General features: G+C 37.7%; 1 protein-coding gene across 8 annotated transcripts in view; it reads right to left on the reverse strand.

The window, feature by feature from the left end:
- Positions 1 to 22,900, reverse strand: part of Tbc1d5 (TBC1 domain family member 5) — a 458,701-nt gene that overhangs the window by 204,084 nt on the left and 231,717 nt on the right. For all 8 annotated transcript variants that reach the window (XM_055614078.1, XM_055614055.1, XM_055614062.1 and 5 more), the window contains 4 exons: positions 15,705 to 15,793; positions 12,672 to 12,722; positions 12,513 to 12,582; positions 11,461 to 11,633 (listed from right to left, as the gene is read on the reverse strand). In XM_055614078.1, coding sequence (XP_055470053.1) covers positions 11,461 to 11,633; positions 12,513 to 12,582; positions 12,672 to 12,722; positions 15,705 to 15,793 — 383 coding nt within the window. The remainder of the gene's footprint in view (positions 1 to 11,460; positions 11,634 to 12,512; positions 12,583 to 12,671; positions 12,723 to 15,704; positions 15,794 to 22,900) is intronic.

A 22,900-nucleotide genomic window follows, 5' to 3' on the forward strand; every position in this document is an offset into this window, starting at 1 on the left:
TGAGTGAGTTGTCCCAGAAGCAAAAAGACACGCATGGTATATACTCACTCATATAAACATACAACATAGAATAAACCCACTAAAATCTGTACATCTAAACAAACTAAGCAAAAGAGAGGACCCTAACTAAAATGCTCAATCCCCATCCTGAAAGGCAAAGAGGATGGACATCAGAAGAAAAAGAAAATAGGAAACAACCTCGGAACCTGCTACAGAGGGCCTCTGAAAGCCAGAAGACAACAGGAAACAACCTTGGAACCTGCCACAGAGGGCCTCTCTGAAAGCCTCTGCAGTATAGACTGTCAAAGCAGATGCTGAGCCTGATGGACAACTGATGGGCAGAGTGAATGGAATTTTATGTAAGAAGTGGGAAATAGTAAGAGCTGGAGGGGACGGGAACTCCACAAGGAGAGCAACAGAACAAGATAATTTGAACACAGGGAACTTCCCAGAAAATCATACTCCAACCAAGGACTATTCGTGGAGATGACCTGCAACCCCTGCACAGGTGTAGCCGATGGCAGTTCAGTGTCCAAATGGGTTACATAGTAATAGGAAGAGGGACTGCCTCTGACATAATCTGATTGGCCTGCTCGTTGATCACCTCCCCCTGAGTGGGGAGCAGCCTTACCAGGCCACAGTAGAGGACAATGCAGCCACTTTTGATGAGAACTGATAGACTAAGATCAGAAAGGAGAGGAGAACCTCCCCTATCAGTGGACTTGGGGAGTGGCATGCATGCAGAAAGGGGAGGGAGGGTGGGATCGGGAGGGGAGGAGGGAGGGGTTTATGGGGGAATACAAAATGGATAAAGTGTAATTAATAAAAAATTAAAAAAAAAGAAAAACACTTATCAAGACAATGAGCAACAGATCTTCACTTTGCCTGTGGCTCATCAGGTTAAAAAAAAGTAGGAAAGCAAACAGAGACATATGAAAGATATGAAAGTCGAGAGAGAATGAATATGAAAATTTAGTTAATTTAATTCTAAAATTTTTCCTCCATCAATTTCTTATCAAATTCTACAATCTATCCTCCACCCTTATTTTAAGGGTGTAGTAAAAGTTTCAAGGAGTAAAAGTTATTTCCATTCTCTTTTTAAAAAAATTCTGCTAAGCTCACAGGCAAAAAGGCAATGCCAGAGACCTTACTTATTAAACCATAAAAGTTAAAAATGCATCTTTTTATCTTGTATGTATGAGTCTAGGGCTAATCACTTGGTTCTATAAAACAAATCAAAAGGTATATCTCTGGAATAAGTAACTCTTCCATCTCCTAGCAGTCGTGTACCTGTAGTTCCTCATCTTGAGGGGACCCATTGAGGCTTCCCCCACAAACACTGGCCTGTCAATTGATGTTGACACAGTTCAGGCTTTTTTTGAACAGCATACCATTGAGATTTCATGGGTATAGATTCCCTGGTATATACAAAAGATCCATCTTGCAGCAGATTTCTTTGTCTTCTGGATCTAATACTATTTTCATTCCTTCTTCCATAATGCTCTCTAAGATTAGGTGAGAAGCAGTACTGAGTTGTCCAGGAGAGTACAAGAAACTTCTAAAACAATACAGTCTATTACTGTTGATCTTGGTTACCTGTCAGAGATGAGACTAAATCCTTATTACTAAAATCCCACATAGTTTAGACATGGGACTCAGAAGACTCAAGATGAATCTTACCCAAAAGCTTCCTTTGCAAGCTGACCAGGGAGTGAAGCAATCAATAGTCCTTCCTGACCGTGATGCATATAAACCACAGCAATGGCCAGTATGGGAAGACACTCATAAAGGCATAACAGCTGCACACATATCTTGGTGGTAACCAGCAGATGACTGATCGGAATTAGTTCTGCTTCACAAGAGGAAATCATGCATGGTATTGAAATCACAGCCAACTTAACCAGTGCTAATGAGGTCCTGGATCAGAGAAGAAAACCATCTATTCCCACTTTCCTAACTAAGTATAATTCTAACTGCATTCTAAGTACTTAAACTTATACCTACAGATAAGTCTAGCTTCACTCTTTCTCAAAGAAGCTTCTCGCTGCAACAAATATTAGAGAGCTACAACTTGAAAACTGCAGAGATCAACTAAGAACCTAGCCCCACTTGATGCATCTACAATACAAAACTTGTATCTATGGCTCAGAGAACAACAGGAAAGAGAGCAGAAAGACTGTAAGAGCCAGAGGATCAACCAGGAAGCAGGTTCAGAGACGGTGACACCTAAAGTGATAGGGAAGATACCCCCATGAAGCTTCAAGACAAGGGATATTTCCACACATAGTAGCTTCTACTTCCTTGGATTTCTACCAGTCTCAATCTTACTCAAACTCAAGTGCTAATGTAAGCTCAAGAGATCAAAGCCTGGTTGAGTTCCATGGTAGCTAACTGAATTAAATAAGTCTTCTCTTCCTTAGTTTCTTTAAATCACATAAAATCTTAATGTGTTGTGAGGATAAGCAAGATAAATCTGTGTAAATTCTTTAGAACAAGAATTAGCTCATAGGAAATATTAGCAATCTGAACCATTATTTAAAATATTTATTATCCTTCTTTATAATTCTTGTTAAATTTTTGATACTAGACTCTGTTGTGGTTCAATATATGGAAATCCATCAATGTAATCCACCACATAAACAAACAGAGGGGGGAAAAAACACATGCTCTTCTCTTTAGATGTCAAAAAGGCATTTGACAAAATCCAACATCCATTCAGGTTCAGAGTTTTGGAGAGATCAGGGATACAAGGCACATACTAAAACATAGTAAAGGCAATATACAGCAAGCCTATAGCCAACATCAAACTGAACGGAGAGAAAATTAAAGCAATCCCACTGAAATCAGGGACAAAGCAAGGATGCCCACTCACTCCATACCTCTTCAACATAGTACTTGAAGTCCTAGCTAGAGCAATAAGACAACTAAAGGAGATCAAGGGAATACAAATTGAAAAGGAAGAGATCAAAGTATCACGATTCGCAAATGATATGATAGTATACACGAGTGACTCCTTCAGCGGATAAACACCTTCAGCAAAGTGGCTGAATACAGAATTAACTCATAAAATTAGTAGCCCTCCTGTATACAACAGACAAACTGGCTGAGAAATAAATTAGGGAAACAACATCCTTTACAATAGCCACAAATAACATAAAGTACATTGATGTGACTCTAACAAAGGAAGTGAAAGACTTGTATGAAAAAAACCCTCAAGTTTCTGAAGAAAGAAATTGAAGAAGATCAGAAGACAGAAATATCTCCCAGGCTCATGGGGTCATTAGGATTAACATAGTGAAAATGGCCATCCAACCAAAAGCAATGTACAGATTCAATGCAATTCCCATCAAAATACAAACACAATTCTTTACAAAAACTGAAAGAACAATTCTCAGTTTTATATGGAAAAACAAAAGCCCAGAATTGCTAAAACAATCCTGTACAATAACAGATCTTCTGGAGGTATCCCCATCCCTGGTCTCAGGCTGTACTGCAGAGCAACAGTAATAAAAACTGCTTGGTATTAGCATTTTAATAGACTGGTAGATCAATGGAATTGAATAGAAGACCTGACAGAAATAAACCCACACAACTACAGATACTTGATTTTTGACTAAAAAGCCAAAACAATACAATGGAAAAATGATAGCATCTTCAACAAATGATGCTGGTCTGACTGGATGTCTACATGTAGAAAAATGCATACAGACCCATACTTATCGCCCTGCACAAAACTAAAATCCATGTGGATCAAGGACCTCAACATAAAACCAGACATTCTAAATCTATTAGAAGAAAAAGTGGGGAAGAGCCTGGAACTCATTGGCACACGAGAAAACTTCCTGAACAGAACACCAACAGCACAGACTCTAAGATCAACACTCAATAAATGGGACCTCATGAAACTGAAAAGCTTCTGTAAAGCAAAGGACACTGTCATCAGAACAAAACGACTGCCTACAGAATGGGAAAGGATCTTCACCAACCCTATATCTGACAGAGGGCTAATATCCATTATATAAAGAACTTAAGAAGTTAAACACCAACAAACCAAGTAATCCAATTAAAAAATGGAGTACAGAGCTAAGCAGAGAATTCTCAATAGAGGAATATCGAATGGCAGAGAAACACTTAAAGAAATGTTCAATATCCTTAGTCATCAGGGAGATGCAAATCAAAACGACCCTGAGATTTCACCTTAAACCCATCTGAATGGCTAAGATTGAAAACTCAAGAAAAAACACATGGTGGAGAGGATGTGGAAAAAGGGGAACCTTTCTCTACTGCTGGTGGGAATGCAAACTTGTACAACCACTTTGGAAATCAATCTGGCTCTTTCTCAAACAATTAGGAATAGTGCTTCCTCAAGATCCAACTATACCACTGCTAGGCATATATCCAAAAAAATGCTCAAGTATACAACAAGGACATCTGCTCAACCATGTTTATAGCAGCTTTATTTGTAATAGCCAGAAGCTGGAAACAGCCCAGATGCCCCTTAGTTGACGAATGGATACAGAAACTGTGATACATTTACACAATGGAATATTACTCAGTGATAAAAAAACAAACAAACAAGGAAATCATGAAATCTGCAGGTAAATGGTGGGAACTGGAAAAGATCATCCTGAGTGATGTATCCCAGAAGCAGAAAGACACACATGATACATACTTACTCCTAAGTGGTTATTGGTCATATAATCTATTTAAACATATTAAAGTCTTTACTCCTAAAGAAGTTAAACAAGGAAGACCCTAGGGAAAATGATCAATCCTCATTCAGAAGGGCAAACACGATAGATATTGGAAGCAGGAGAAGACAGGGAACAGGACAGGAGCCTACCACAGACGGCCTCTGAAACACACTACTGTTGGAGGTATCGAAGCAGAGGCTAAGACTCATAGCCAAATTTTGGGCAGAATGCATGGAATTTTATAAAAGAAGGTGGAAATAGAATGACCTGGACAGCACAGAAACTCCAAAAGGAGACCAACAGAGCCAAAATAAAATAGAGTCCGGGGGGCCCTGAAGAGAATGATATCCCAACCAAGGACAATGCATGGAGAGGACCTAAAACCCCAGCTCAGTTCTAGCCCATAGACTCAGTCTCCAAGCGGGGACCCGAGTAAGGGGTACAGGGGCTTTCTCTGGCATGAACTCAAGTGGCAGGCTTTCTGATCTCCTTCCCCTCAGTGGTACAGCCTTGCCAGGCCACAGAGGAAGACAATGCAACCAGTCCTGATGAGACCTGATAGCCTAGGATCGAATAGAAGGGGAGGAAGACCTCCCCTGTCAGTGGACTATTGGCTAGGCATAGGTGGATCAGAGGGAGAAATGGTGAATTGGAAGGAGAGGAGGGAAGGAACCACAGCTGGCATTCAAACTGAATAAATTGTAATAAATGATAATAATAAAAATAAACAAAGTTTTATAGTAAAGGAGAAAAATGAAAGTTTATAAAAGAAATAATTGTAGGGTAAGGTTCAGTGGTTTATGAAAAGAAAATAAAAGTGGATTACCACTATGTAATGCCTGATATGTATCATATGTTTGACGTATACCATGAAGCTGACTGAAAACAAAAGGCCTATTTTAGTGAATAAATGAACTTATGAAATGATTTACATAAGTGACACAATTTTTAAGGTGAATACTGACTTCAGAAGAGTAAGAATTACATTTTTCTTCATTTTCATGATGTCAAAAAAATTTTTTTTCTTATTATTAATTTATTCGCTTGGTATCCCAGTTGTAGCTCCCTCCCTCATTTCCTCCTGGTCCTACACTTCCTCCCTCTCCCTCCCTATCCCTGTACCCTAGTCCATTTGAAGGAGTAGAAAGAAGGAACAGGACAAGAGCCTACCACAGATGTCCTCTAAAAGACTCTGCCCAGCAGGAGATTGAAGCAGATGCCGAGATTCACAGACAAACTTTGGACAGAGTGCAGGGAGTCTTATGAAAGAATTGAGGAGAGAGAAGTACCTGGAGGGGACAGGAGCCCCAAAAGGAGAACAACAAAGCCATAAAACAAACAAACAAACAAACAAAAAAAAAATCCAAGCTGGGCCCAGGAGGGACTTGATAGACTGATGCATTAGTCAAAGACCTTGCACACAGAAGACCTATATATCCTGCTGAGATGTGGCTCATGGTCAGCTCAGTCTCTATGTGGGGAAGAGACAGTCTCTGACATGAACTCAGTTGCCAGCACCTTGACCACTTCTCCCTGGTGGGGCGACCTAGCCAGCCCACAGAGCAAGAAGATCCAGGTAGTCCTGCTGGGACCTGTTAGGCTAGAGTCAGACAGTAGGAGAAGAATTACATTTTAAACCATATATTCATGTGTGCATGCACACCAGAAGAGGGCAACAGATCTCACTATAAAAGGTTATGAGCCATCACATCATTGCTGGGAAAGGAACTCAGGACCTTTGGAAGAATAGCCAGTGCTTTTAACCTCTGAGCCACCTCTCCAGCCACCTGATCATGTATTCACATGCCAAGTACAGGCTTAAAGAAATAGCGTACTCACAAGTTATTATCCTGGGATATGTAAAAAAAAAAAAAAAAAAAAAAAACAGTATATTACAATGTAAGTATTTTTATACTGTATTTTATATCAATAATCAAGAATCTCCCATAAAAAATTACAATAAATCAAACAGTACAATACTTACAAAGCCTAGGAAACACAGAGATGGAAGATGTGTGCCAGTCATTTGAATGATAGAGAATTTATCTCGTGAGTCTATAACTTAAGAGTGCTGAAGCCCAAATGGATTACGAGGGTCTTTCCTCAACATGTGCTTCATTTACACCAAATCGTAAGGTGTAGTCCAAACTTCACAGATTTAACAAATTAAAAGGTTACAACAAAAGATTTACTAAGACATAGAAAAAGTGGTTCATTTCAATATTTGTTTTCAGTATAAATTAATATCATGATAGAAATAAGTAACCAGAATGCCAAATGCATATGAGTCAGTAGTGACTAGACAAAACTTCATATTTTTCTATACCCAGAACCAAGTTATAAAATCATAGGATCTTATTAATAAAATAGATATGAAAATGCCAGAAAAGCAACTTAAAATTACCATGGAAGGTGACAACAATAAAGTCATTCTTTAATTGGGCTTAGTATACAATGATGGCTATTACAAAATTTGTTTTGTAAAAACATGCCAGTATCAAACAAAAATTGACAAAAAAATACAACCTACATTAATTATTTGAATGACTCCATTTTAAGTACAACAGGAACATTCATTCTTAAAGTTAATAGAAAACATGGTGTAAATTACTTTTAGAATTTACTATTTTGTATTATCACAAAAGCATTAACTTGCAAGATATTATGCAATACAAAGTAGTTTAAGGAAACTGAGTCATGTATTTCAAGATAAATATCACCAATTAACCCTTAAATTAAGACAAAATCGTTAGGAATGATGTCAGCCAATGTTACTCCAATTGTTTCATAATAATCATTATTTTACATACATTTATTATATTAAACAAATTCATTAGCTTAGTAACATATTTACCCTGAATGTAGCAAACAAAAATAGATGGCACATTTTTCTCCTCATGTCTTCAGATTATTCACCTTTATACAAACTGTTTTTAAAAATGAGGATCGCAAATTTTCTTCAAAATTAGTTATTACTGCTGTGCAAGGCAGGCTAACTAATTTTAATGAATCAGGATAATGCTAACTCTCAATCAAATGAGAAGCCTGTATTTAAAACAGGGTACTGTGCTTCCACTGCTAGAACCCATCCCTGCACCATGAATATAGTTACCGTCTACTTGTCATTCACACGGTGTGTTAGCATTACTAACACTATTGGTGGACTTCCAACTAATGACTCCTGATTCAAGTCATTTTCTGATTGTTACTATGATTTACCTTACTTTGTCTGAAAATAAACATTCTGTAAGAACTGTCATGCAGAATTACATGATACAAGAGGAAATTAAGACTTCTGATTGTATCCTCAGCAAACATTTTTATCAAATTAAATTTAATTTTGTATTTTGTCCACTTAATTACTTATAGAAACTTTAGAATATATTTTTAAATATTAATTGAAGGTAAATGAACTTTCTTCCAGCAACAACAAATGGTATAAGCAAGATTTTATATAAATATTGTGTATAGAATATACAATAAGACAAAGTATTTCAATATTTACCCATGAGACACAAATCTATATTTAAGAACATGAAATTATTGTGCCAAGTTGCTGTATCTATTTTTAAAGTCTACTCTCAATTTTAATATATATCTTAAAGAAAGCCCTCCTATAAAAATGGCTTCCGTGTCTGTAGTTATCTTCCTCCACTGCTGGTGGGAATGTAAACTTGTACAACCACTCTGGAAATCAATCTGGCACTTTCTCACACAACTAGGAATAGCGCTTCCTCAAGATCCAGCCATACCACTCCTAGGCATATATCCAAAAGATGCTCAAGTACACAATAAGGACATTTGCTCAACCATGTTTGTAGCAGCTTTATTTGTAATAGCCAGAAGCTGGAAACAGCCCAGATGCCCCTCAGTTGAGAAATGGATACAGAAATTGTGGTACATCTACACATGGAATATTACTCAGCAATGAAAAACAAGGAAATCATGAAATCTGCAGGTAAATGGTGGGACCTGGAAAGGATCATCCTGAGTGAGCTATCCCAGAAGCAGAAGACACACATGGTATATACTCACTCATATACTCACTCATATAGACATATAACATAGGATAAACCTACCTAAATCTGTACATCTAAAGAAACTAATCAAGAGAGAGGACCCTGACTAAAACACTCAATCCCCATCCCGAAAGGCAAAGAGGATGGACATCAGAAGTAGAAGAAAACAGGAAACAACCTAGGAACCTGCCACAGAGGGCCTCTGAAAGGCTCTGCCCTGCAAACTATCAAAGCAGCCGCTGAGACTTATGGCCAACTGTTGGGCAGAGTGCATGGAATCTGATGTAAGAAGTGGGAAATAGTAAGATCTGGAGAGGACAGAAACTCCACAAGGAAAGCAACAGAACCAGAAAATTTGAACACAGGGGTCTTCCCAGAGACTCATACTCCAACCAAGTATCATGCATGGAGATAACCTAGAATCCCTGCACAGATGTAGCCCATGGCAGTTCAGTGTCCAAGTGGGTTACATAGTAATGGGAAGAGGGACTGCCTCTGACATAATCTGATTGGCCTGCTCTTTGATCACCTCCCCCTGAGGGTGGAGCAGCCTTCCCAGGCCACAGAAGATGACAATGTAGCCACTCCTGATGAGATCTGATAGACTAAGATCAGAAGGAAGAACCCGAGGATCTCCCCTATCAGTAGACTTGAGGAGGGGCATGTGTAAAGAAGGGGGAGGGAGGGTGGAATCCGGAGGGGAGGAGGAAGGGGCAAAGTAAATAAAATGTAATTAATTTAAAAAAAAAAGAGACAAAAAAATGACTTCCGCGTTTTCATTTACATAGAAATCTATTTATTTGTTGATGAAAATAGGATAGGGATATTTTTAAACTTTATTTCACAGATAAAAAAATTAGGGCTCAAAGCAGTTAAACAGGAATAATTTGATTTTAAAGCTTATATTTGCTATTGACACACATACACACACACACACACACACACTCACATGCACATACACAAATCCATTTACTCAAGTATCCAGTATTTAGCAGTAAGAAATAGAAAAGTGGATAACATAGCTTAGGGCAGACTTCAGGAGTTTTGAGGTTATTCAACCCATGTGGCTTTTCATATGCCTCACAGATAGTAATTCAAACAAATGAAAAAAAAAAAATCTTTCTACCATACTATTTAAAACACAAAAATTGAGAAAATAAGTATCTTCTTTTTCAAACATAAAACATAATTAAAGATAATTCAGATGAAATTTAGATTAAAAGTAAAAAGTAACTCTGGTTACTGCACATTATGATATTGATAGTTAATATCTAAAGAGTAGAAACAAAAGAGGATTCATGTCATGGATCATGCGGTTTTACCAGGAAAATGCATGTCCAATGAGCTCTAGGAATTTCTACCATAAAGAGAAAGTAGAAAGAAAATAATGTCTGATGACTTTATAGCCTTCCCAAGGCTTAGTAAAGGATCTCTGAGGAACAGAAAGCAAGCTTGTAAGACGATAAGGACAGAACAGGACTTATGCATGTATGGAGTCACAGAGTGTGACGACATGTCAAAGACTTGCAGAAGTTCAAAACAGACAAAATCTTAGCATGAAGAATGGGAAGTGGGCACAAAGTCAAACCCTAACCAAGAAGCTATGTGGATGTAATAACACCTGCTGGAGCTGGGAAAATGAGTTTTCTTCAGCATCGTGATGCTGGCATTATCAACCACATCTTAGTCAAGCCTCATGCTCAGTAATGGACTCACAGGTAGTTTAGAGAACTCTTTTGATCTCAGCACTTGATTCATGTGTGTTTACCCATGCAATTTCATGCTTCCTTAGATAGCCTAGTTGAATAACTTACTCTTGCCCTGTTCAAAGCCTTTGTTCAAAAGAAACCTTAAAAATTACATAAGCAACCTCTGTGGGCCTGAGCTATGCCATCACTGTTTAAAAGGTAAAAAGTTAGTCTAAAAGGATTAGTTTCCTCAGCCATAACAAAGGAGTAGTAGCCACTTCAAAGGTTTGGTAGAACATTAGATGAGATGACATGTGAAAGGATGGACTTGGCACACAAATAACATGGAGCTAGAATACTTCTTACTATTAGTGAACTAAGCTATTCAGAAAACACCTGAAATTATAATTAGGAAAAGCTAAAATAGAAATTTACTAGGCCACAGAGGAAGACAATGCAGCCAGACCTGATGAAACCTGATAAGCTAGGGTCAGATGGAAGAGGAGGAGGACCTCCCCTATCAGTGGACTTGGAGAGGGACATGGGAAGAGATGAAGGAGGGAGGGTAGGATTAGGAGAGGATGAGGGAGGGGACTACAGCAGGGATACAAAGTGAATAAATTGTAATTAATATAAAAATTAAAATTAAAACAAAACAAAACAAAAAAAAAGAAATTTAAAACTTTACAACCCTGCACAGATGTAGCCCATGGCAGCTTAGTCTCTAAGTGGGTTTCCTAGGAAGGGGAACACGGATTGTCTCTGACTCAAACTCTGGGGCTGGCTCTTTGATCACCTCCACCTGAGGAGGAGCAGCCTTATAAGCCACAGAGGAAGACAATGCAGCCAGCCCTGATGAGACCTGATAGGCTAGGGTCAGATGGAAGGGGAGGAAGACCTCCCCTATCAGTGGACTTGGGGAGGGGCATGGGAGAAGAGGGAGGAAGGATGGGATTTGGGAGGGGGTGAGGGAAGGGGCTACAGCTGGAATACAAAGAAAATAAACTGTAATTAATAAAAAATAAATAAATTTAAAAAATAAAAATAAATAAAACTTACAACCCATATATTTGTGGTGCAATTTCTAGTCTGTTCAAGTGCATGTAGAGCTCAATATCATGTTTCTTCAGCAGATGATCTTGGATCTGGTTGACTTTTGTAACAATGGCAACTGTTGGCCCTAAATCCTGTGGTCGAGCAAATGGAATGGGGGTCATCAGAGTTTCTTTACCCTGAAAAAAAGAAAAAGAACATGTATTATTTCAATTTGAAATTAAGTAACATGGAAATTGGTTTTCAATTTAATCACCAAAAGAAGTTTACAGAACCAAAGCTACTTTATCATAACAAAGGCATAAAATATAGAATCATATACTGACAGGCAGTGGGTGTGTTCATAAAACTACTTCCAATATATGTCTTTTAAATATCTTTTACTTTAACTGTTTCCTTTGTGACATTAAATTTTCCAAAAGAATTGGACTGGAGGCAGCGAAGCCCTTCAAGTTGCCCATGGCCAGCTGATCTTGATTAGCCATAGCATATAAATGCAACACTTAGTGGAAGTATATTTCTTATGGCAATGAAAACTGAAGCACTAAATGAAAACTGTTTAATATCTCAAAACTACACAAAATGGGAAAGAACAAAGGAAATCATTTTAGAAAAGCGAGTGTTTTGTCTTTTCTATTCTCAATTTAAATAGCAAAGAAAAGATTTAAAAACTATAAAACAGAAGTACTTAAAGTCTTTGATGAGCCCTACCATTTTACATTTTCATGTACTTCTTAAGTCTGACCTACATTAATCTTCAGCCCTTAAGTTTTATGTCTTTAAGATTGGCATTTGTAGCAGCCTTCCCTGGTGATCCTCTTTTTTCTTTTTTTACTTTTTATCAGTCACAGGTTATTTACTTTGATCCCAGCGTAGTCCCTCCCTCATCTCCCCCATTTATATCTATGTGCTATAGACATATAAACTCACTATTATGTCCTAAGTATTTTCACATTTTAGTATAAAATGATTATATAATGAAATGACTATTCTAGTATATGCTGTTATTTACTTAATTAACTCAAATATACTGAAAAGATCTGTACTATAAGAGTTACCTTTTGACAGTCATGCTCAAAAGTAGAAAACCAAGGTGCAGCAGTTTCCATAAGCTGTGAGAACATTGCACTAAAAATTAGAAAAATAAAATGCTATATTTAATGGTCACTAAAGTACTGATGATATAAAAAAGAAAAAGCAATAGTCTTAGTACTTACTAGGCATCATGTTCCAGATACTCAGGGTTCAAGAGAATTTTCATTTCCTCACTTGAAAAAAAGACAATTCAAACAATCAAAATAAGCAAGTTTTCAGTAACTGTTGTAGATGTAGCTTCTGTTCTAGTTTACATTCATAAGCTAACTTACCACAATGTGCAACTAAAAAGTTAGCCTTTTCAAAGGAGAATTTCAATAACAAACAAAATTATGTTTTTTATAAAGATTAAAAAGAAGTTATTTTCTTCGCTATATCACTATGAAGTAACCATGCAATGGTTTCAGAGAACATGTTAAAAGTGACAATAAATTCTTTGACTAAGTTTCACCTAGAATAATTTATTACTCTATAATAAATCACTATTCATTCAAAACAAAAACCATATAGTTACTGATTTGACATAAAATACCAAAATGGTAGTTTTAAATTAATTTTATTTTTATTAATTAGTTTATTCACTTTGTATCCCCCCCTGTAGTCCCTCCCTCCTCCCCTCCCAATCCCACCCTCCCTTTTCCCCACATATGCCTCTGCCCCAGTCCACTAAAAAGGGAGGTCCTCATCCCCTTCCCTCTGATCCTAGCCTATTAGGAATCATCAGGACTGTCTGCATTGTCTTCCTCTGTGGCCTGGTAAGGCTGCTCCCCCCCTCGGGGGAAGTGATCAAGGAGCACGCCAATCAGTTCATGTCAGAGATAGTCCCTGTCCCCATTACTATGAACCCACTTGAACACTGAACTGCCATGGGCTACCTCTGTGCAGTGGTTCCAAGGCCATCTCCATGAGTGGTCCTTGGCTGGAGCATGAGTTTCAGAAAAGAACCTGTGCCCAGACTGTTTGGATCTGTTGTTCTCCTTGTCGAACTCCTGTCCTCTCCAGGTCTTCTTTCTCCCACTTCTTTCGTGAGATTCCCTGCACTCTGCCCAAAGTTTGGCTCTGAGTCTCAGCATCTGCTTCGATACCCTGCAGGGTAGAGCCTTTCTGAGGCCCTCCATGGAGGGCTTCTGTCCTGTTCCCTGTTTTCTCTCTCCTCTGATGTCCATCCTCTTTGCCTTTGTGAATGGGATTGAGCAACTTAGCCAGATTCCTCCTTCTTGATTAGCTTCCTTAGGTGTATAGATTTTAGTATGTTTATCCTATATTATATGTCTAATATCCTCTTATGAGTATGTACCCTGTGTGTCTTTCTGCTTCTGGGACAGCTCACTCAGGATGATCTTTTCCAGTTCCCACCATTTACCTGAAAATTTCATGACTTCCTTGTTTTTTATCACTGAGTAATATTCCATTGTGTAAATGTACCATAATTTCTGTATCCATTCCTCAACTGAGGGGCATCTGGGCTGTTTCCAACTTCTGGCTATTACAAATAAAGCTGCTATAAACATGGTTGAGCAGATGTCCTTATTGTGTACTTGAGCATTTTTTTGGATATATGCCTAGCAGTGGTATAGCTGGATCTTGAGGAAGCACTATTCTTATTTGTCTGAGAAAGAGCCAGATTGATTTCCAGAGTGGTTGTACAAGATTGCATTCCCACCAGCAGTGAACGAAGGTTCCCCTTTTTCCACATCCTCTCCACCATGTGTTTTTTTCTTGAGTTTTCGATCTTGGCCATTCAGATGGGTTTAAGGTGAAATCTCAGGGTCGTTTTGATTTGTATTTCCCTGATGACACAGAACATATCTTTAAGTGTTCCTCTGCCATTCGATATTCCTCTATTGAGAATTCTTTGCTTAGCTCTGTACCCTATTTTTTAATTGGATTAACTGATTTGTTGGTGTCTAACTTAACTTCTTCATATATACTGGATATTAGCCCTCTGTCAGATAAAGGGTTGGTTAAAGATCCTTTCCCAATCTTTAGGCTGTCATTTCGTTTTGACAACAGTGTCCTTTGCTTCACAGAAGCTTTTTAGTTTCATGAGGTCCCATTTATTGATTGTTGCTCTTAGGAGTCTGTGCTGTTGGTGTTCTGTTCAGGAATTTTTCTCCTGTGCCAATAAGTTCCAGGCTCTTTCTCATTTTTTCTTCTAACAGGTTAATGTGTCTGGTTTCATATTGAGGTCTTTGATCCACTTGTACTTTAGTTTTGTGCAGGGTGATAAGTATGGATCTATTTGCATTTTTCTACATGTAGACATCCAGTTAGATCAGCCATTTGTTGAAGATGCTATCTTTTTTCCATTGTATGGTTTTGGCATCTTTGTCAAAAATCAGGTGTCCATAAATGTGTGGGTTCATTTCTGGGTCTTCTATTTAATTCCATTGATCCACCATTCTGTTTCTATGCCAGTACCATGCAGTTTTTATTACTGTTGCTCTATAGTACAGCTTGAGATCAGGGATGGAGATACCTCCAGAAGATCTTTTATTGTAGAAGATTGTTTTAGCAATTCTGGGTTTCTTGTTATTCCATATGAAGTTGAGAATTTTTCTTTCAAGTTCTGTAAAGAATTATGTTGATAATTTAATGGGAATTGCATTGAATCTGTAGATTGTTTTTGGTAAAATGACCATTCTTACTATGTTAATTCTGCCAAGCTATGAGCATGGGCAATCTTTCCATATTCTGATATGTTCTTCTAATTCTTTCTTCAGATTTGAGGTTTTTTTCATATATGTCTTTCACTTCCTTTGTTAGAGTCACATCAAAGTACTTTATGTTATTTGTGAGACTTCTGGCTTGTTTCCAGATTCTTGCTATTACTAATAAAGCTTATATGAACATAGTTGAGCAAATGTCCTTGTCGTACACTTGAGCACCTTTTGGATATATGCTCAGGAGTGCTACAGCTCTATCTTGAGGAAGTACTATTCGAAATTTTCTGAGAAAGCACCTGATTGATTTCCTAAGTTGTTTAACAAGTTTATATTCCCCTATGATCAACAAAAACTCAAGTGACAATAAATGCTGGAGAGAAAGTGGAGAAAGGGGAATCCTCCTCCAGTCTCAAAAAATTTTGACATTTAAAAGTAACAAAAGATCACAGTGAGGGCTGCAAATACACACAAACTTATGTAATGACTTGCCTGGACTGTGCAGACTCACTGGCATGCAGAAAAGCTTGGTGGTCACAGTGAAGGGTAAATACGATTGGTGCTAGTAGCTCATGCATACCCTGAAACAGCAGGTCAGGAGAAATGAATGGGAAAGATACTATAAGTTCACTAATACATAGGTATCAACTGAATCAAATTTTGTTCTTTTGCTACAGTGCTTTAGATTGAACCCAAGGTTTCATGTGTGTCTAATGACATTCTCAACATGTAAATACTTATTTAACTAATCTCTGCCACAAAAGATGTACATGTTATATTAGAAAATCATAAAAGTGGAATGCTCCAACATGAGTTATATCTACTTTTAGAATTTGATTCTAATTCAACCAGAGCATGTATTCTTTAAAATATAAGGAACAGCTATCTTTTAAGTGACAAAACAAACAATAAATTGGCATAGTAGACAACCTTGCACCTGTCAGTTGCTTTAAGATCTGTACTCATAAATATGAATTTACTTATGCAAATTATAATCATGAGCTACAGTGTAAAGATCTGCACTAAGGGCAATGAAGAACTGTAGACCTAAGAAATTATACCCAATGTTTTCATTATATAATGGCTCCAAATTAGGATGCCTGTAGACTTAGGAAAAGCTGAAGTCAGCGAGCTAGGAATGTTGGATAATAAGAGAAACAGTCTTTAGCAAGCATGACAGAAAATGAAGTTTTCAATATAATTTTAAACATGTTCAATCAGAATCTTGACATTTTTCCATGTACTTCAACAACAAGGTTAAAATGCTTCCTCTTATATTGGCGTTCAACAGTAGATCACACAAATAGGCTTGCACACAAAAATGTTAGCTGTAACTCTCTCTTTAAAATCTTATCTACCATTTATACATTTTTGTGGGAAAATAAGTAGGCTGTTACATTACTGACTAGCCTTCTTAATACTAGAATTTAAAATATTTTTAAGCATAAAGTATCACACTCGAGCACATAAAAACAGATTATATTCTTTGTAGCCACTTAAAGTTAGCAAATTACCACTTCCCTTTTGCTTACCAGATAAGGATGCTCTTTTCTTTTTTAATCAAGAGAAAATAAACTCTAGAAGAAAAGAAAAGAAATCCATAGAAATAGAAAGGAGAGCTCATTTTGCTGGTGGAAAGGAGGAGGCTTACTGTACTATGAAGACACTCATGTGGTCTTCTGATGGTCAAGCAGTAGTGTGCTTGTCTCAGAAAGCCAGTCATTATCACAAAGACACTATGAGAATAGCAGACACCATTAAGCAGATTCCACTTAGCAGCTGTGAAAAGTCTTGAATTCAATCAACTTAAGTTACTTGCTGAGTAATTTATGATTTACTTGTAGTGTGGAACAAACTAATATACACATCTAAATTATTTTACTTAGAATAGCATGGGAAACACTCAAGTTTAAAAGAGAAGGGGAAGGAAGTGCATTGGAAATGATATAAATACAATTGACGTGTGTAAAGTTCTCAAAAAATTTAATTACAAAGAGTCATTATTTACTTAACAATCTGATATAAAAAATTTTGAAGAAACAAAGTAACATGAGAATGAAGTCAGGCAGACAGACTGGCCTGATGCCAAAATAAACACTGAAATTAAAAACTACAATAAATATCTGCATAGTAACCATTTTGCCAATTTTTAATGGTTTGTTCAGAACAATTCCTTAAATTATAACTTCTGTGTAGTGACACCTGTGAAAGCCCTTCATATACATCATCCAGAGAGAACAACTTACTACTGAATATAGAAATCAGCATTCATTATTATAATTTTCATTAATATTTATAATTTTAAAAATCTTGAATCTCACAAATTGTTTTAATAGTGCTTTTTTTTAAACTGCTAGTGAGACTTGACTTAATATCTTTGGTAGTCATTTTTATTTAATAAGAAGCTTATTCTGTTAGTAAACTGTGTGTGTGTGTGTGTGTGTTGTCCTTTTTATCATGCACATATGGTCACGTGTGGACCCCTAAGGGTCAAGTAAGTAATCTATGTTAATTGCTCTTTCATCTTATTCATTGAGGGAGGATCTCTCAGTTAAACTCATGCCTTGAAGACAGGGCTAGTCGTATGAACCAGGCTGTACTGGGGATCCCTAACTATGTATTTCAAGGCTAGGATTACAGGAAGGCCTCCACACCGATCAATCATTGACATGGTTTCTGAAGATCTGAACTTAGGTCTACTTGAGCAACAAATGTTGTAACAACTGAGCCATCTCCATAATAGCTCATCTACTGAAGTGTGTGTGTGTATAACACTTTTTGCCAACTAAAGATATTAAGCCTACTTAATTTTTTTATTAAAAATATTTCTCATGTTCATTTTCTTTCAATTTTGATATACTATATTACACTGAAATTAATATCATTACAATAAACTATCTTTCAGATATTTTTGCTTCTTTCACACCCAACAAGACTTGTCTGAGGTAAAAACTGAGTAAGGAGAGAGCTTTATTTCAGTTATTTCAGCACTCAGTTGATAGGTTCATTTTTATTAGGACAGAGCAATATGATTTATATCTAAATGATTAAACTACTTTATTTAACAAATACTCCATTTCAAATTACATCAGAAGGTAAATATCTAAATTTTCCCAAGAGTTCTGAAATGCTATCTTGTAGGGCTGGAGAGCGATGCCGATGAGGTGGAGTGGGGGAGCAGTCTTTAACAAGAATAAGGTTGAGTGGTTACCAAACCCCAATAATCTTGTCTTGAGACCAAGTTAAGACCATGTCCTCTCTGCCCTGGGTCTGAATGTCCCAGCATAGATGGGCATCAAGGTCCCCGCCTCAGCCACCCCTGAAGAGAACATGTAGCCTGGTAGGCAGGTTTATAGGTTAAACTTCCTCGCTCCATACAAGCTCACATCCAGCAAACACCTGGAATTCCTAGTCATGCAAACAAGGCCTTCCCAGCACCCTGGTCCTACCCAATGATGTACAGGCACTACTCCCTCCCCAAAGCGTTCCAACAATTAAACAAGCTGTTTTAAGGAGGCTGTCTGCAGACCAGGCTCTTTCTTGCTCAGCGCTAACTGAGATTCTGCACTGCATGCAGATAGCCTCTCCTAAGCTTTACTTCTCCCTAGTCTAGCCTGGTGAGTAACAAGACTGGACGCCTGGGGTGGGGTGGGGTGCAGATATGGGGCAGCACCATCTACTTTATTTATTTTTTTAATTTTACTTTTTTTTTCTTATTAGTTACATTTTATTAACTCTGTATCCCAGCCGTGTCCCGCTCCCTCATTCCCTCCCAGTCCCTCCCTCCCTCCCTCATCTTCTCCCTGGCCCTTTCCAAGTCCACTGAAGGGGGGGGACCTCCTCCCCATTCATCCGATCCTGTTTTATCAGGTATCTTCAGGACTGGCTACAAAGCCCTCCTCTGTGGCCTAGCAGGGCTGCTCCTCCCTTGGGGGGTGGGGAGGTCAAAGAGCCAGTCATTGAGTTCCTGTTAGAAATAGTCCTTGTTCCCCTCACTATGGGAAACCAATTGGTTACTGAGCTATCACAGGCTACATCTGAGCAGAGGTTCTAGGTTATATCCATACATGGTCCTTGGTTGAATGTCAGTCTCAGAAAAGACCCTGTGCCCAGATATATTTGGTCCTTGTGGAGCTCCTATCCTTTCCCCATCATACTAACTCCCCTTCTTTCATGTGATTCCCTGTACTCTGCCAAAGGTTTGATCATGAGTCTTTGTATCTGCTTTGAAAACACTGCTAGTTAGAGTCTTTCAGATGCCTTCTGCAGTAGACTCCTATCATACGTTCAATGCACATCCCATCTGTCTTTCTAAACGAGGATTGATCATCTTACCCCATGTCCGCTCTCTTGATTATCTTTTTTAGGTGTATAGATTTCATTAAATTGTATGCTTATCCTATATTTTTTCATTGGCATGCTAGGTAGGTTCTGTCTACTTAATGTAAATGTGGACATTTGGGAAGAGGAACTCTTAAAGTGAGAAGATGTCTCCAAAAGACTGTCTCTAGGCACGTGTGTAGGTCATTTTCTTGATTAATGGTTGACGTGGAAGGGCCCCAACCAGTGATGCAACTGGTGGTCCTGAATTATTGTAAAGCAGGCTAAGTAAGCCATGAAGAACAAGAGAGTAAGCAGCACTCACCCACGGCCTATGCATCAGTTCCTGCCTCCAGGTTTTTGCTTTGACTTTCTATGGATAATGAACCACAAGCCAGAAGATGAAACAAATCCTTTCCTACTCAAGTTAATTTTGCCACAGTGTTTTATCACAGCACAAGAAAATAACAATGACAATTAGTTTTCCATTGGATTGCATATTATTAGCAAGAATTGGATAGTATAAAGACATTACCTTCACATCTACTAATAAACCAAGAAGTAAACAAACTATACAATGAAAAATTTAAAACTCTGAATAACAATACTGAGAAAGACACTAGAAGGTGGAACTACTTCCCATGCAAATTGATTCATAGAACTTATGAAAATAACCATCCTACCAGAAAGAAATTTCAGAATCAATGTAGTTGTAATCAAAACCCTCATGATGTTCTTTACAGACAGTAAAAAAGGTCATAAATTCATATGGCAGCACAAAACACCCTGATAGCCAAAGCAACAAAACTACACATGATCTCTATCTGATATTAGACAACAATTCAAAAAATAAGCAGTGGAGTAAAAAAGCGATTTCAATAAATGGTCCTGGGACAAGTAGATGGCCACACATACAAGAATGAGAGTAGACTAATGTCTATCATCATGCAAAAACAGCAACAACATAATCAACTCTGAATGCATCAAAGAGCAGAAAGAGCACCCTAAAATGCCAAAATTGCATTTTGACAGGCTATTGTGAGCTATAGGGATAAAAAAGGACTTTCTACATAGTACTCTGCTGCTTAGTAATTAAGGCCATTGATTGACAAATGGGACTTCATATAACTAAAACGCTATGGTACAGTAAAGGAAACAATCCATTGAGTGAAAAGGAAGTTCACAGAGAAAGGGTGTTTGCCGGCTATTCATCTGCTAGGGAATAAATGTCTAGAATATAAAGCGTTCAATAAACAGAGTCAAGAAAACAACTGGGCTATGGATCTGAACAGAAAGTTAACAGAAGAAAAAAAAAATCCAAAAGAAATCTTTAAAGGTCTGGGACAGTTTTAGCAATTAGGGACATGAAAATCAAAATTACTTTGAGATTTCTTCTTACCCTAGTCAAAGTGGCTGAGAAAACAACTGCTGGTGGGATTTGAAACTATTACAGCCACTCTGGAAACAGTATGGAGAATTCTCAAACTGCTAGAAGTACATCTACCACAGGACAGGGTGACCTTACTCCTTGGCATATACTCAAAAGACACTTCCTCAACCATTGTCATTGCTGTCCTATTTACAGTAGCCAGGAAATGGAAACAATCTAAGTGCCCTTCAATGGACGAATATAAACATGTGGCACATGTTCACAACAAAAATCTATTGAATTTTAAAGAAAAATAGAATAATGAAATCTGCAGGCAGATGAACAGAACAGGATAGTAAATGAGGCTAAGCCAGACTCAAAAAGACAAATGTTCTTATTTGCAGATCCTAGTTCCAAATGTTTTGACTTAAGACTACAGCCTGTAATGACTAAAGAAGCCAGGAAACTATGTAAGGGGCCTGGTATAGACAGTGTCTAAGGGGGAACAGGGAGAGAGAAAAAGATATAAGAGGAACTAAGTATCATGAAGTAGGAAATGAAAATAAACAGTATGGGGCTTTAACTGGGTATGAGGGATGGGTATGGGGACCGAAGAGGAGAGATAATACTACGGATGTTTGAAAAGACCATAGAGAAACATAATATTTTATAAGCTTATATAGCATGAATATTTTTGTGTGTGTACACACACTCATATATGGAGTTATACTACATTAGTGGTAATGCTTTTCCCAAGGGCCATAGACTATCTATCTAAGAGAAAACTCCAGTGGCAGATATGCAAACTTTCCCTTCAAGTTGTTGTCAGGGGAGTCAAAGAGACTGCATAAAAAGCATCAACCAATTATCATATAATTTGAGCCACAACATTTTAAAAAGTATTATATCATATCTCAAATCAATACAGATATATGGCAATCATTTTTTAAATCATATTATTTTATGTTTAGAAGTGTTATGCGTGTATAGCTGTGCACCAAGTGTGTGCCAGGTATCTATGGAGGCCTGGAGACAGCTGGAATAAAGGACGGTTGTGAGCAGCTATGGTTAACTTTAGCAATTTTCTCAGGTCCTTTAGGAGAGCAGCCAGTGCTCTTAGCTGCTGAGCCATTTCTCTGGCCCCTAAGAGAAACTTTTACAAGTTTAGTTTTTAGTTTTACAAAACCTACAGCAACTTTCTCAAATACCTGGGAGGGAGAAATTATTAGGTTTCTTTTATATTAAGATTTATTTTAATTTTATGCATATGAGTGACTGGCCTACAGAAGCCAGAAAAGGGCACCCGATCTCATGGAATTGGAGTTATAAACAGCTAAGAACTGACCCAGGTCTCCTGAAAGGGCATCAGATGCTCTTAACTTCTGAGACATCTCACCACCCAAGAAGAATTATTAGATTTGTCCTTTATTTTAGTTTAGTAAAAACTTGTTTAACAATCACAAGTGGTTAAAGAACAGACAAGCGCCGGGCTTCAATAGGAAAAAGAAAATAAAAACAAAATAAGATAAATTTTTTTTCAAATGGAAAATTGCTAGAGTTAACCATAGCAACTTTAAAAGAAAAAGATCCACCAAATATAATTACAATTTGACTTGAAAAAACACAGCATTCCTCTTACTATGTGTACTTTGATATTCCTCTGCCCCCACTGCAGCACTGCTGCTTAGTTAAAGCCTTCACCCCTGCAGGCTCTTTAGTAGTCTCTGTACTCAAACCCACGCCCGTGAACATCAAGGTAACGAAGTTTTCCTCAACAGCCTGTAGGCTCACAAAATTGAACCTGTTCTTTTATCTGCCTGTGTTCATTTAGCCCACCAAGCAGTCTTTATTAAAGCTGCGACATCAGGCAGTCAAAGTTCATTAATACCATTTATATAATCTCTGCAATTTCAATTAACTCAGCAAGACATTCTACTACATGATAACAGTCTCATTAATTCAATAAAATCCCATAACTATTAACAATATGGTCGATGTT

This window comes from Psammomys obesus, unplaced genomic scaffold (assembly GCF_907164565.1).
Source record: "Psammomys obesus unplaced genomic scaffold, mPsaObe1.curated_primary_1811, whole genome shotgun sequence".
In the NCBI taxonomy this organism is placed as follows: Eukaryota; Metazoa; Chordata; class Mammalia; order Rodentia; family Muridae; genus Psammomys; species Psammomys obesus.